This window comes from Panthera tigris, chromosome B1 (assembly GCF_018350195.1).
Source record: "Panthera tigris isolate Pti1 chromosome B1, P.tigris_Pti1_mat1.1, whole genome shotgun sequence".
Classification (NCBI taxonomy): domain Eukaryota; kingdom Metazoa; phylum Chordata; class Mammalia; order Carnivora; family Felidae; genus Panthera; species Panthera tigris.
This window is the reverse complement of record NC_056663.1, coordinates 163,017,453-163,034,298: the sequence shown is the minus strand read 5'-3', so window position 1 is coordinate 163,034,298 and position 16,846 is coordinate 163,017,453. Positions and strand designations below refer to the sequence as shown.

Genomic DNA, 16,846 nt, shown 5'->3' with positions numbered 1-16,846 from the left:
CACGATGGCAGCATCCATGTTCTAGCTAGCAAGATAGAGGAAGGGATTAAGAAGGGGCTAAGAGTGCAAATTCCAGGAAACTGACTTCCAACACCGGACTTACATTTCATTGACTGGATGTATAAGAAGTCAGGAGGTACACTCTTAAATCTTGATGATACACCCAGCAGCTAAAAATACTACAAGCTGGGGAAAAATACAGTGAGATATTGGGGAGATGAGTGAATCTCTGTGACAATGGATAAAGCAGGAAGTGGAGTCAAGATGGACCCCTGATTTTGGCTTTGGTCAGAGGGTTTATGATGGTGACATTATTAAAGAGAATACTGAAGGAAGAAGAGCTTTGCAAAGATGATAATAAATTTAGCTCTCGGCTAACTCAAGGCATCTGTGGGATATTCATGGAGATGTCCAACAGGCAGCTGGATATATGGATTTGGAATTGAGGAGAACAGTCAGGACTAGAAAATAGATTAAGGAACTGCCACCATCTAGGTAATCGTGGAAGCCTTGGAAGTGGATGGTACGGCTACTACGTTAGAGAAGTGTAAAAGGAAGGCCAAAGAGAACCTCTGATAAAGTTGCATTTAATGTGGCTATCAGGGTGCTTGGGTGGCTCAGTCGGTTAGGTGTCTGACTTCAGCTCAGGTCATGATCTTGCAGTCCCTGAGTTCGAGCCCCTTGTTGGGCTCTGTGCTGATAGCTCAGAACCTGGAGCCTGCTTCCGATTCTGTGTCTCCCTCTCTCTCTGCCCTTCCCCTGCTTGCATTCTGTCTCTCTCTCTCTCTCTCTTTCTCTAAAATAAATAAACACTGATGTAGCTATCATGGGGATGATGGTGAGAGAAGAGAAGGGAGATTATCAAAGATGTATTTATTTTGGGGAGCGTGCAAGTGGGGGAAGGGCAGAGAGAGGGGGACAGAGGATCTGAAGAGGGCTCTGCACTGACAAGCTCACAGCAGCAAGCCCCATGTGGGGCTTGAACTCACAAACTGCAAGATCATGACCCCAGCTCAACCGACTGAGCCACCCGGGTGCCCCAGGGAGATTATTTCAGAAGAGAGATTAAAGAGAGGTCAGAAGAAAAAAAGGAAATCCTGATACGTGTGGAGTCAGAGGCCGTATCGGTTACTTAACACTGTGTAACAAACCACTTTAAACCTTCGTGGCTTAAAACAACAGTAGTTTAAGACTCCTTTGATTCTGTGGGTTTTCTGTTCTTGCCTGGGTTCACTCGTGTAGTCAGCTGGTGGCTGTGGCCAGGGTTCGAAGATGGTCCCATCCACATGCCTGGGGCTTTGGTGTTGGTCGATGGCTGGGCCTCTCTCTCCATGTGGTCTCACTAGCCCAACAGGTGCCGCATTTACCAGCTGTGTGACCTGGGGGCAAGCTATTTAAAATTTCCAGGCCTCAGTGGCCACATCTGTAAAGTGGTGAGAGTAATATCTGTTGTATCACAGGGTGGATATGAGGATGAAATATAAGATAATGTCTGCAGGGCCCTCAACCTTGTATATAGGGGGCACTCAGGAAGTGGGAGCTCTGTATATGTATATGTACTATGTGCATCTGGCTGTACGCATGAAATCAGATAAGATAAATGTGTGAGTACATAGTCTATAAAGTATAAAAGAATGTTAGATGACCATATTGGGCAAGTCTAAGAAACAATTGCATCCTAATAAGAGAAGGAATTCGTATAGTGTGTGTGTGTGTGTGTGTGTGTGTGTGTGTGTGTGTGTGTGTGTAAGGGATATGGATGGTGTTAAGGAAGAGGCATTTTATTTGATTTTTATTTAATCCTCTGTTGGTTACCACTATCATGGTCAAAAGCTGTGTCAAGACTGGCAGTGAATTCTCATATAGCTTTTTCTATTAGGAAGTTTATTAATGCGGAGAGGAGTTTTAATCATAAATGCTTGGATGAACAGATTTTTCTCTTTAAGAAATGAGTATTTGAATTCTGCAGTCTTAAAGTTTGACAGCATCTTTTTAAAAATCTAATAAAAAACATGACAGTTAAACATATTCATAGTTTATGGTTCCCAGTATATACAGCTGAATGACTAAATTTTTATTTCTTTCCAAGGCAAACCAAACAGTACTCTTTCAATTTTATTTGCTTTTTTCATCATTAACATTTTAAAGTTTAACTTTTAAAATGTGGTATAATTTTTTCCATGTATGCAAAGGCATGTAAATGGGTTGAGTGTGGCATATAAATAATAGTAAAGATTAACAAGCATCTGTGTGTTCACCACTAAGCTTATGAAAAAAATTAAGAAATAGGTAATAAATGTGTTTTCTTTTAGTGATTTAAAAACATATTTTAAGTTAAATTTTAATAGTAAAATTGAGAAATGATCAAAAGTGACGTATATTTTTTATTGATAGGGTTTTTAAAAAGAAGGAGATGGAAATTTGTTCAGTATAAAAGCTCCATATTTAGTTTCCCACCACATTACAGAAAAAGAATATGTTTATGTTCTGCTTCTCTGATGAAAAATAACACCGGTCTTAAGCTTTCAACATCTAAAAGACTCATGGTTACTCCCCAAATGTGTTTATTTCCAATGATTCAATTTAACAAACACAGATTGAGCTCCTGCCGAATGCCAGGCTTCGTGCTAAGTACCAGGGAGGCAACGTGATGAAGGGTCCCTCCGCTCAGGAAGGGGAGGGTGGAGACCTAGAAACAAATAACTGTCCAGAATGGTGTAGCTGGTGTGTATAAAGTACTGCAGGGCATGAACGATGAGGATGCGGTAAACTCTGCTTGGGATGAAGGACGTGGAAAGCCACAGGAAGCCAGTGCCTGCATTGCTGATTCACCTGCCTAACCCTCTCTGTAGACCACCTTCACCTTTGTACCCCCAGCACCCAGTAGAGGGCCTAGATGGGCACCCAGTAGGTGCTCCAGAGATGTCTGTAGGGTGAATAAGTAATTTGGACCTTGACAGATCATTAGGAGTGAGGCAGAGAAAACAGCATGCACAAAAGCATATTTATTACTGTCCTTCACACATTTCTTTGGCAATTCAGAATAGAGCACTGTTTTTTATGCTTTAAACATTCTCTTCTCTGTTCTTTATGTAGGATATTGACAGCACAGATCGAGACAGATGGTGTGAATATATTATGTATCGAGGGCTGATCAGGTGAGCATAGGTTTTTGACTGTTGTTGTTTTATTATCTATTATGACTGCGATCTTTTGTGTCTATCCTGGAAGTAAAAAACTTTACAGACGTCATTTTGTGACTTTTTATAAACATTGATTTGGCTAGTTACACAGTTTAACCATTTTTTCAAGGCATGGTCTAATGATATAAGAAAGAATAAATGACAGAGTAAATTAAGCTTGATTGTATAAAAAGGATACTGTGTAAGTTATTAAGCATGAGAAACACATATTAACACATCTTAGGAATGCTCCCAGTTTTGACTGTATGCATGGTGGGAACATCATGGACCATGGAATAAGTTGAATTCCAGCTTTGCCAAGTTCTAATCATGTAATTTGGGATAGGTTAACTCACTTGTTGGAATCACTACTATATTGTGGTGAGATCTCTAGGTAAGTTATATTTTTTAAAAAATCACCCCAGGGGCACCTGGGTGGCGCAGTCGGTTAAGCGTCCGACTTCAGCCAGGTCACGATCTCGCGGTCCGTGAGTTCGAGCCCCGCGTCAGGCTCCGGGCTGATGGCTCGGAGCCTGGAGCCTGTTTCCGATTCTGTGTCTCCCTCTCTCTCTGCCCCTCCCCCGTTCATGCTCTGTCTCTCTCTGTCCCAAAAATAAATAAAAAACGTTGAAAAAAAAATAAAAAAAATAAAAAATCACCCCATATCAAAAAGTGAATACTATCCACATATGCATATATTAGGGTATGTATATTCCAAAATAATACACCTGAAGGATCTTAAAATTCAAATATGTAACTTTGTAAATCTGTTTTGAAGGTAGTATTTCCTTTAAAGAAGCTGAAGCAGTTTTAATACCAAAAAAGGGACTAGTCATTTATTCTTGGATTCACTCATTTATTCAACAAGTATTTATTAAATGCCTGTTACGTGCCAGGCATTGTTCTAAGCAGTGAGGCTGTCACGGGAACCAAACAGAACCCTTGACTACCATACAGCTTACATTCCAGTGGAAGGAGACAGAAGGTAAGCACCTAAGAAAGAGAAGGGCAGGTGGTGGTAAATGTGACGAAAAGATGAGTGAGGCCAGGTAAGAAGGATGGGGATGGAGCGTGCAGGCTGAGGGGTGGCTGTGGTGTGATCTTTAGGGTGGGCAGCAGCCTGGAAGACATGAGGAAGGTCCCCTGCGTATATCCTGTGACGAGCACTGCCAGCGAAGGGAAGAGCAGGTACAAAAGTTTGAGTGGCGCATGCCTGGTGTTGGTTGCTAACAGTGAGGAGGCCAGCGTGGCTAGAATAGAGAGAGATGGGAGGTGACATGAGAGAGGTAAGTGGGGACAGATCCTGTGGACAGCGGATCAATTCACAGGTCCCTCCACTTACAGGGTTCTTCAGTGGAGGGAACATGCTGGAGACAGTCCCCGAAGCTCACACCTCTCTCCTGCTAGTACACAATCTGTTTGGAGATATTTGGCCCGAGGTCCCTAACTACCCTCCTTGGGAAAGTGCTGGGAACTCTGGTGTGGGCTTCTATGAATGGGCCTCCCTGGGCCTTCGACCCTCCTCCGCACAGAGCCCTTCATCACCCAGAGGTGTCCTGGCATTGGCTACCTGGTGAAGTTAGGGGTGATGTTGAACTGATCACCCCTAAGTAACATTCTAAGATCTGTGGTCCACATTTATGAAAGAAAACAGTTGCCTTCTAGGGATGACACAGAATCACAGGGTCAGCTTCTCTCCCGTTGGAGACATGGCTTGTTCAGTTATGAGTCATAGTCTGGTGAAAGCAAACCATTATGTCCAACTGTTCTTTACCTTATTTGTCATTCAACAAGTATTGGTGGAACATAATGTATGCGGAACACCAGGGGTATAAGTAGTAAATAAGACAGAGAAAGATCTGTACCCTGGCAGGAGAAAGAAACACAATAATTCCATGATGTTGTATTTTAGGAAGTGATGAGTGTGGTGGGGAAACATTGAGCAGGGTAAAGAGCATCCAGAGTATGGAGGTGGGGTGCCATTATAAGTAGGGGGTTGGGTAGGTCTTACGGAGAAGGTGACATTGGAGCTAAGATTTAAAGCAGTGGAGCATGTGGCTATCTGAGAGAAGACCCTTCCAGGGACTAGCTAGGGTAAAAGCCCAAAGACAGAGTGCCAGATGTATCTGAAGAAAAGTGAGGCTAGTGGGGCTGGAGTGTGTGTAGCTAAATGGAGGTGGGAGAAGAGGTAAGGGGAGTATATGGGCAGGGAGGAAGGCAGCAGGTCACAAGTTCTGTGGACTCTAATTGAGAACTTTGGCCATGACTTAATGGTGACCTTTATTAGGTCCTGAACAATTCTACGGGTTCATATGCTTACTGGGGTGAGACAAGGAGATGCTTGAGATGTCAGGATCATTCTGGTTACACTAATAACTCAGAAACTCCCAAGAGGCCCAGAACATACCCACATGGCTGCAGGACAGACAGGTCGACTATTATTTTGGGGTTTCCAAAGGGTTAAGGTGGGGGAGGGAGATGCTAAAGTATTAGTTTTGTAACATGTATATCAGATTGAAAACATTGTTTCTGTTTACATTCATATCAAAGTGGTTGTTTTCATGGGAATTTCTAGAAAACAGTTTATGATATAGACTGAAATAGGTATAAATTGAAGTTGTAATATTGTTAGTTGCCAAGGAAAAGTGCTGTTTATAATACCAGTGCCCATAATAGCTAATCATTTGGCTATGTATACTTGTGGCCCAAGACCTTTATCACCTTTCCTTGGAAGAGTTGGGGAGCAGATTTTTATATATAAATATTTACACATATGTGCTAAATATAGCTGGGTGGCTTAAACAACAGCAATGTATTTTCTCACTGTTCTGGAGACAGAGAGAGTGGGCACACGTGCTGTGTGGTGTCTCTTCTTAAAAGAATGAGAGTCCTATTGGATGAGGGTCCCACCCCTGTGACCTCATTTAACTTAACTACTTCCTTTGAAACCCCATCTCCAAATAGGGCTATATTGGGGATTACAGTTTGACATATGAATTCAGGGGATGATATAAACATTTAGTCTACAACAGATGGAAATGTAACAGAACTAAAACCAAAAAAATCCTAAAATGTATATGAAACCACAAAAGACCCTAAATAGCCAAAGCAGTTTTGAAAAAGAAACACAAAGCTGGAGGCGTCACAGTCCCAGACTTCAAGTTATATTACAAAGCTGTAGTGATCAAAACAGTATGGTCCTGGCACAAAAATAGACACACAGATCGATGGAACACAATAGGAAATCCAGAAACGAACCCGCAACTCTATATGGTCAATTGATCTTCAACAAAACAGGAAAGAATATCCATTGGGAAACAGACAGCCTCTTCAACGAATGGTGTTGAGAAAACTGGACAGTGACATGCACAAGAATGAAACTGGGCCACTTTCTTATACCATACACAAAAATAAATTCAAAATGGATGAAAGACCTAAATATGAAACCTGAAACAATAAAAATCCTAGAAGAGAGCACAGGCAGGAATTTATCTGACTTTGGCCATAGCAACATTTTTCTAGATTTGTGTCCTGAGGCAAGGGAAATAAAAGCAAAATAAAACCTTCTGCACAGCAAAGGAAACAATCAACAAAACTAAAAGCAACCTGCTGAATGGGAGAAGATATAGAACATACTTGCAAACGACTTACCTGATAAAGGGTTAGTATCCAAAACATTATATAAAGAACTTACAAAACTCAATACCCCAAAGACAAATAATCCAACTAAAAATGGGCAGAAGAAATGAACAGACATTTCTCCAAAGAAGACATCCAGATGGCCAACAGACACATGAAAAGACACTCAGTATCACTCATGAACAAGGAAATGCAAATCAAAACTACAGTGATCACCTCACACCTGTCAGAATGGCTAAAAGAAAAAACACAAGAAATAACAAGTGTTGGCAAGAATATAGACAAAAAGGAACCCTTTTGCACTGTTGGTGGGAATGCAGACTGGTTTCCAGCCACTCTGAAAACAGTATGGAGACTCCTCAAAAAGTTAAAAGTGTAAGTACCCTACAATCCAGTAATCATATTTACCTAAAAAATACAAAACACTAATTCAAAGGGATACATGCATCCCTATATTTACGGCAGCATTATTTATAATAGCCAAATTATGAAAGCAGCCCAAGTGTCCATTGATAGATGAATGGATAAAGAAGTGGTGTATATACACAACGGAATAATATTCGTCCATAAAAAGAATGAAATTTGCCATTTGCAATGATGTGGATGGAGCTAGAAGGCCGAGAAACACAAATACCATATGATTTCACTCATATGTGGAATTTAAGAAACAAATAAAAAACAAGCAAAGGAAAAAAGAAAGGCAGTCCAAGAAACAGACTCTTAATTATGGAGAACAAACTGATGGTCACCAGAAGGGAAGTGGCTGGGGGGGGGGGGGGGGATGGGCTAGACAGGTGATGGCGATTAAGGAGGGCACTTGTCATGGTGAGCCTTGGCTGATGTATGTAAGTGTTGAACCCCTAGATCGTACACCCGAAACTAATATTACACTGTATGTTAACCATCCTGGAATTTAAACTTTTAAAATACCCAAATTAATGAAGTTAGGGATTACTGTTTTTCAGTTTCTATCCATAAGACCAATTCTGTAAACGTTATCTCAATCATCTGCACTCAGTCAAGCACTTAATAAAAACTTATGGACAATGAGAAATCCCTTGTTTTAGTAGATGATTTGGATTGTCAGGTTCCTTATCTTCAAGGACTTTTAGAAGGACCTTGAAGGCAGTGTCCATGAAAGGAGTTAGAACGTTGATCTTAGATATTTGAGCAATAAAAAACCCTAGATTCACTGGACAGAATGACCTAGAATTACAGGGTACCACACGGATTTGGGACCTGAGCTTAGTAAACACGTCAGCCTGTCAGACAGCTTCCACCCCATTCCGATGCTGCCGTGGCTCTCCTTTTACCCTTCGTGGTGCGCAGACCTGCTGCCTCTACTTGTCTCAGCTCTGGGTTCCTGTCTCTATTTTGTACGTAGGTATGGGTTTTGTTTTAAATGTTTCTCCTATTACTAGTCTGGCTCAAGCCCCCACCAGCATTCACCTAAATTATTGCAGTGGCCTCCTACCTGGTCTCCCTTCTTCCCCCCTTTCCCTGGAGTCTATCCTCTACACAGTAGCCACTGCATTTCTGCACAGAATGCCTTGGATTGCCATCTCACTGTCGGAAAAATATCTGAAGTCTTTCCAGTGGTCTGCAAGGAAAGTTGTATCATCTACTATCCCCAGCACCCGTGCAAACTCACCCCCAAGGTGTTTGCCCGTAGGCACTCCACTCTGGTCATTGTGGAACTGGCCCTCAAAAAAGCCAGGCACATTCTCCTTCGGGATGTTTGCATTTGCTATGCCTTTTCCCTAGCGCGCCCATCCTCCAGTATCCGTACGGGGTTGCTCCTTTACTTTATTCAAACTTTTGCTCAAATGGCACTCGGTCAGAGCAGTATGCTGTGAGCATTTACTCTAAGATAGCAGCCTCTGCCACTGAGCAGTCCCTGTCCTCTTTACTCTGCTTAGTCCCCTAGGGGACTTCGGCCTTTTCACCACCTGATAAGAGTGTACACGTACATATTTAATCTGTCCTCCTCAGCTGGAACGAAAGCTCTATGAAGGCAAGGGCCTTGTTTTGTTCACTGTTTATCCCCAATACCTGGAACAATGCCTGTATGTAGTAGGGACTCGATACATCTTTGTTCCTCGAATAAGTGAATAACTGAAGCTGATAGGTATTTTTTAGAGAGACCAGATATAAATAAAATAAAATAAAATAAAATAAAATAAAATAAAATAAAATAAAATAAAATAAAATAAAATAAAAATGAATTCTTGGTTGCTTATGGTTCCCTCGTTTTTCCATCTGGGCTTCTCTGTAACTATTTGGATAATACCTATAAAATGCTTTGATTTCCTGAAGAACTGACAGCTCTAAGCAAAAACAGGATGTGCAGTTTTTTTCAGACATTCAAAATCTTTTCTATTAGACTTGTAAATGTGGATGAAAATATGCATGTGATATTTGAATTTTAAAGGTAAGAAAGAATTTAGGCATAGCTGCTGTCATTGTGGAGAACTCCTTTTCTCGATGCAAAATATAATCGTGTGATAGGCAATTTGTAGAGACAGAATATTCATTAGTGTATGTTTAGTTAATTAAGCCTGGGTGCATGTTCCTTATTCATTTATATAGTAAAAGCAATGTTTTGATAAATATTTGGAGTAATAAATCAAGCTAATTGTAGTGATGTACAGAGTAGAGTTATAAATGGGAAACTGGCTTAATAATGCAGGTGTTATCTATTAGATCTCATCAGATTTCTATTTGGTGATAAAACCTTTACAAACCATTTCTATTTCTGCCACAGATTGGGCTATGCAAGAATCTCCCGTGCTGAACTGAGTGACTCTGAAATTCAAATGGCCAAATTTAGGATCCCTGATGACCCCATTAATTATAGAGACAACCAGAAAGTAGTCACAGACCAGAGGGCAGTTCCTAAGGAAATTCATTTCAATCCTAGGTGAGTGAATTCTTTCATGTTGTTGACTACAGTTGAGGCACCACATCCCCTTTACAGACCTAAATACTATCTCACAATGAGGCCCAAATTATGTATGGTTCTAGAGGTTCATTCAGGTAAGGGATCTCATGGTAAAAAAGATACTATCCCACTTGGGTTGAAGTTATGGTCCCTGCTTTCTGGGATAGAGAAACATGTTATGGTCTCAGGCTCAGGTGAAAAAGATCACATTGGCATCCTCTTCATCACCATCACCATCACCACCATCACAAGAGTGAATCTGTGAGTGTTCTGTGTCCCAGACCCTGTTCTAGATGCTTTGGGTATTACCTCAACTAATAGTCATTGGGTTGGTATTCTTGTTGTCCTCATTTTATAGGTAAGTTCAGGCTGAGGAACATGAAGTAACTTCATTAGGGTACATAGCTAGTGAGTGACAGAGTTAACAACTGGGAAGGAAGCCCGTTAGCATCGTTAGGTTGCTGAGATTCTCAGCTCTGGCTGCATGTGCCACTCACATGGAGAGCCCCACCCAGACGGACTCAGCAGGACCTCTTGGTGGTGTCGGCTTTGAGTTTTACAAAATCGTTCCCAGTTATTCAGACGTACAATTAAGACTGAGCCTGCGGAGAGTGGATAATTCATTTTCACCACAGAGATTCTAGCATGCGAAATATATTGGATTTTGTTTAGTTCTGAATAGAGGTTATCTGAGAAATCTATTTGCAGCAAACTATGTGCTTTGGAGTATGTGCTCTTTTTTCTTCCTATGACTGGATAATGAGAAGAAATGTTTGCATAAAACCAAAGCCAGAACATATCTATATATGTTATTATTATTTGATATATATACTACTTTTACCAGCTAGTCATTATGGAAACTTCTCAGACTTCATTTTATTTGCCTGGGTGGGGGGGGGGGGGTGTGGTGTTGGTGATGGAATTTATCCATTTTCTTTTTCTTCCTTGTCTCTCCTTACAACAAGAAAAAACGGTACCGAAGTATAGGGAACACATGTAAGAAGAGCTACAGTCAAGTCTTTTTTATTTTTTATTTTTTTTAAGAGAGAGAGTGAGGGGCAAGGATAGAGGGAGAGAGAGAGAGAATCCCAAGCAGGCTCCACGCCCAGTGCAAAGCCCAACGTGGGGCTCCATCTCACGACCGTGAGATCATGACCCGAGCGGAAATCAAAAGTTGTATTCTCAACTGACTGAGCCACCTGGGCGCTCCATATAACCAAGTCTTGATTGCTTGCATTACTGTTTGATCTCATCCCTAGTGTGTGAAATGTGCTCGTGAACAGCATGGGCTCTGGGGTCAAGCTACCCGGTTCCAATCCTCACTTTTGTCAGAAACAGCTGGGTAACTGCAGGCAAGTTGGCTAATCCCTCTAAGCCTCAAGTTTCTCACCTGCAAAATGGGAAAAATCGTAGCACCTACCTCCTAAGGTTATTTGAGGTCTGACCGACACCTAGAGCTCTTAGAATAGTGCATGGTGATACATGTGGGTTTTTTCCTGTTCATACATTTGTGCTGACCGTGTGCTCTTGGCATATTTCGATAAAATTGTTTAGAAAAAAAAATAGTGCATGGTGAGTGCTTATTAGGCAGTAGATACAATAGCAACAGTAATATTTATAGTAGTCGCAGTAGAAGTGAAATAGAAAGTTTTCTTCCTTTTGTCAACTGAGGTGGCTTCTTATATGGAAGCTAGAAAATCTAGGAAGGAAAAAGGTCTCCCTGTTTCCTTATTCTCATATACCAGGAGTGTGGAGAAGTCCAAATAAAATATTTTTAGCTAATCACAACTGCAGACTGATCCAAACCACCTGTGAAGGGAGCTAGATCTGTTTTCGCACTCAGTTTAATTATGAAAATAACAGAAGCATAAGTAGAAAGCGTGTCTTAATTTAAAAATTCCATACATATATATATATATATATATATATATATATATATATATGAAGATGTATTAAATAAAGTCAACAAATACTGAGTTCACCAAAAATCCCATTCTTTAAGTCAACAAGTACTCACTGCCAGGCCTGAGGCCAGGCCTGGTGCTAGATACTGAGGACAAAATGGTGAATAAGACCAAATTTTTGTCCTATGGAGCTTATGTTCTACTGGGGAGACAAGCAATTCAGAGGTTATCACTGGTAGTAGTTTTGGTACATCTCTGCTTTTTATGTGCATATATATCTATATATCACACAATTATCCCAACTTTATAAATGTATGAATCATATATGTATATGTGCATATGTCTGTATAGTCATTTTATGTATTAACCTGATTTTTTTCATCCAAACACTATATGATGAGCTTCCTTCCATAACAGTATATTCTTCTGAAAATATTTGTAAATGCTTCCATAATATTCCATTATATGGATGTAACAAATATAGCTAACCAAATGAGTTGTTTTTGCTCATTTATTCTTTTCATTATTATAAGAAGTCTTCTGGGGACTTCTAATTATAACTTTGGGCGCATCCTTGATTACTTCCTTAGGACTCAGTTCTAGTCATCGCAGATCAGAGGTGCTATTTTAATATTCCTTATTATTGTTTTGAGATGACAAATTAAACAGACCTCCTATCTCCTGTATTATGAAGGTTATTTGGATGCTGTGATTGCTGATGAAGAAAAGGAAGTCAGTGGCTTCATTTGCTCATGTCTTAGGTTCCTTTCTAGTGCCTTTTATATTTCATCATACCAACAAGAGCTATAGAATTAATTATTCATCAGTAAAGTAAGCTGTTCTTCTGTAGCATCTGTAGAAGACTAAGAAGTTGAAATTGCAAGTAGATTGCACGTGCATTAATGTAACACGAATAACATTTCGGGTTTCATGATCCCCTCATCCATAAAATGGATATTTTGCAAACTGAACACTAGAGAGAAAATCCAGACTTATTTTCCGCCAATGTTATCAGCTAATAATTCTTAAACGGTTGTGCTTTTGGAATGATTCATATACATGGAAAGAGGACTTCAAAGGTAAAAATTTTAGTCTGCCTTTCCCATATGCATGAATCCTTTTTTATGTCTTCATTTACTGATTTGTAAATTGATCACATCTCTCTTGGTTTTATGATAGGTAAGTAAAACCAAAGTAGATTATGGTTAAAATTTTATATAAGAATGTACCTTCATGAATGGTTTTTACATGTCAGTTACATGTCTTTTTGTTTGTTTGTTTTGTTTGTTTTTGTTTTTTAGATTTGGATCCTATAAAGAAGGACACCATTATGAGAACAATCACCATTTTCATATGAGTACTCCCAAATACTTTTTATGACCTATTTAAAACAGGATTCACTGACTGAGCAAGTCTGTGGAAAACAAAAGTATATAAGAAGAGAGATGCATGAAAATGGGAAACTACACACAAAGAACCTCAGTTTTGAAAAAATATGGTATTTATGCAGTGGGAAATTCTATCAATTTATTTAAATAGCTTACTAAATAAAAGCATTTCTCCAAATTGCTTTTCTTAAATTTCTGATAAAATGTAGAATGTGGGGTAATATAAGAAAGTTTTACTACTAGAGACAAACGAATAAAAAATGCCTTACCTTTTTAATGCTTAAAATAGAAAAATTGATTTACTGATGAGCTAGAAGGACTACTTACAAACATTAAATCCAGACTTATTTTCCTCCTGGGACAAAGCAAGGAAAAAAATGTTTAACGATTAAGTCTAATTGTTAGAAGAATAATGTGTCCATATAACTGTTGTTGACTCATCAGGAGAAGCATGCCCATCACCATTCTTCCTGGAGCTATGATAGAATCATCTGTCTTTTCTCTCATGGCTATACATGACATACTGTGGTGTTATCTCCAGTCAGGCCCTGGCTGTCAAGGAGCACACCTCAGCGCACAGGTCCCACAGAATGCATTTTCTTCCCTAGAACCAAGCAGGTAGGTGATGGAGAGAATTCAGCCCAACAGCACCATCTCTGTGGGGAATAGTAATTTAAATGTTCATGGGGGCACATTTCATCTTAGAACTGGAAAGGGCCCTAAATCTTGGTTTATCTTTTGGGATAGAGATCAAAAAATATGAGAGAGAAATTCAGAGGTTTTATGTCACAATCTAAGGGGCTTCCTTACATCTATTTAGTAAACATGTACTGAGCACACTGCCATATTCAAAATATTACGTCCCTCGGGTTTTAAAATATATCTACATGATACTTTCAGGGATCACGTCAGTAGTTCATTACTAGAGCAGTTTTTCTGAATGTGTAGAATACCCAAGAATTTTTTTTTTTTTAAGGATGCATTTGAACTTAAATGACCATCAACTTAATTTAGACTGCTATATACTTAGGATGCTATATATGAACCTCATGGTAGCACAAACCCAAAACCAATGACATAGACACAAAAAATAAAGAGAAAGAAAACCAAACATAACACTACAGAAACTCATCAATCACAAAGAAGGGGAGCAAAAGAGGAGGAAAGGAATAGAGAAGAACTACAAAAACAATCAGAAAACAATAATATGGCAGTAAGTTCACACCTGTCTGCTAGAACTTCACATACAAGTGGCCTAAATGCTCCATGCTCCGATCAAAAGACATAGGGTGGCAAAATATATTTTAAAAAACCCAACTCATCTGTATGCTTCCTCCAAGACACTCACTTCAGATGTAAAGACACATACCAACTGAAAGTAAAGGGATGTAAACACATTTACCATGAAAATGAAAGCAGAAAAAAATATATAGTATCAAACAAAATAGACAAAACCAGAGAAAACAAAGACTGTAGCAAGAGACAAGAAGGGCATTACATAATTATAAAGTGATCAATCCAACAACAGAGAATAACAGTTACAAAAATATATGCACCCAACATTGGAGCACCTAAATACATAAAGCAAATATTAACAGACATAAAGAGAGAACTTGATGGTAATACGAAAATGGTAGGGGACTTTAACACCCCACTTACATCAATGGGTAGATTATCCAGGCAGAAAATCAATAAGGAAACAGTGTCTCTGAATGACACACTAGACCAGATGGATATAACAGATATATATAGAACATTCTATCCCAAACCAACAGAATACACATTCTTTTCAAGTGTACATGGAACATTCTCCAGAAGAGATCGCACAGGTTAGGCCACACAACAAGCTTCAGTAAATTCAAGAAAATTGAAATCATACCTGCATCTTTTTTTTTTACCACAATGGTATGAAACTAGAAACCAACCATAAGAAAAAACCTGGAAAAAGCACAAACACAAACATGGAGTCGAAACATAATACTAAACAACCAATGGATCAATGAAGGAATCAAAGAAGAAATTAAAAGCACATGGAGACAAATGAAAATGAAAACACAATGGTCCAAAGTCTTTGGGATGCAGCAAAAGCACTTCTAAGAGGGAAATATATAGTGATACAAGCCTACCTCAGAAAACAAGAATAAGTTCAAATAAACAATCTAACCTTAACATTTAAAGGAACTAGAAAAAGAAGAACAAAGAAATCCCAAAGTGAGTACAAGGAAGGAAATCATAAAAATCAGAGCAGAAAAAAATGACATAGAAATGAAAAAAAAAACATAGAAAAAAATCAATAAACCAAGACCTCGTTCTTCAAAAAGATAATTGATAAACCCTTAGCCAGACTCATCAAGAAAAAAACAGAAAGGACCCAAATAAATAAAATCAGAAATTAAAGAGAAGTAACTATGACACTACAGAAATGCAAAGGATTATAAGAGAATACTATAAGAAATTATATGCCAACAAATTGGACAACCTAGAGGAAATGGATAAATTCTCAGAAATATACAATCTTACAAAACTGAATCACTAGGAAAATCTGAACAGACCAAATACTAGTAATGAAATTGAGTTGGTAATCAAAAAAACTACCAAAAAATAAAAATCCAGGACCACACGGTTTCACAGGTGAATTCTACCAAACACTTAAAAAAGAATTAACACCTCTTCTCCTCAAACTATTCCAAAAAATAGAAGAGGAAGGAAACCTTCCAAATAAATTCTATGAGGTGAGCATTACCCTGATGCCAAAACCAAACAAAGACACCACAAACCGCACCCCCCCCAAAAAAAAAAAACTATAGGCCAATATCCCTGATGAAATAGATGCAAAAATCATCAGCAAAATATTAGCAAATTGCATTCAACAATACATTAAGAGGATCATCGGGATCGAGTGGGATTTATTCCAGGGATGCAAGGATGATTCAATGTGTTGAAATCAATCAGTGTGATATAACACCTCAACAAAATGAAAGATAAAAATCATATGATCATCTCAATAGATGCAGAAAATGCATTGGATAAAATTCAACACTGATTCATGTCAAAAACTCTCAACAAAGTGGGTTCAGAGGGAACATACCTCAACATAATAAAGGCCATGTATGAATAATCCACAGCTAATAACTCAATAGTGAAAAACTGAGAACTTTCCCTTTTAGATCAGGAACAAGACAAGGATGTCCACTACTCTTGCTACTTTTATTCAACGTAATACTAGAAGTCCTAGCCACAGTAATCAGACAAGAAAAAGAAATAAGAGGCATCTATATGGTAAAGAAGTTAAACTGTTACTATTTGCAGATGACATAATAATATACATAGGAAATCCTAAAAACTCTACCTAAAACTACTAGAAGTAACAAATGAATTAAGTTGTTGGATTCAAAGTTAATACCCAGAAATTGACAGCATTTCTATACACTGTTAACTGAGTAGCAGAAAGAGAAAAACATAATTCCATTTATAATTACACCAAAAAGAATAAAATATCTAGGAATAAACTTAACCTAGAAGGTGAAAGACCTGTACTCCAAAAACTGTAAAACATGAATAAGAGAAATTGAAGATGACACAAACAAATGGAAAGATATTCCATGCTCATAGATTGGAAGAATTAATATTGCTAAAATGTCCATATTACTCAAAGCAATCTACAGATTCAATGCAATCCCTATCAAAATTCCAAGAACTAGAACAAATAATCCTAAAATTTGCATAGAATCACAAAAGACCCCAAACAGCCAAAGCAATCTTGAGAAAGAAGAACAGATCTAGAAGTGTCAC

The 16,846-nt window shown here is 38.7% G+C and overlaps 1 protein-coding gene across 1 annotated transcript in view; it reads left to right on the top strand.

Annotated features, from left to right (window-relative positions):
- CWH43 (cell wall biogenesis 43 C-terminal homolog) overlaps positions 1-13,222 on the top strand; it is a 56,268-nt gene extending 43,046 nt beyond the window's left edge. Inside the window, exons 14-16 of the mRNA XM_042982742.1 lie at positions 3,097-3,158; positions 9,586-9,741; positions 12,968-13,222. Of these exons, the coding sequence (XP_042838676.1) occupies positions 3,097-3,158; positions 9,586-9,741; positions 12,968-13,046 (297 nt within the window). The 3' untranslated portion in view covers positions 13,047-13,222. The remainder of the gene's footprint in view (positions 1-3,096; positions 3,159-9,585; positions 9,742-12,967) is intronic.
- The last annotated feature ends 3,624 nt before the right edge of the window (positions 13,223-16,846 follow it).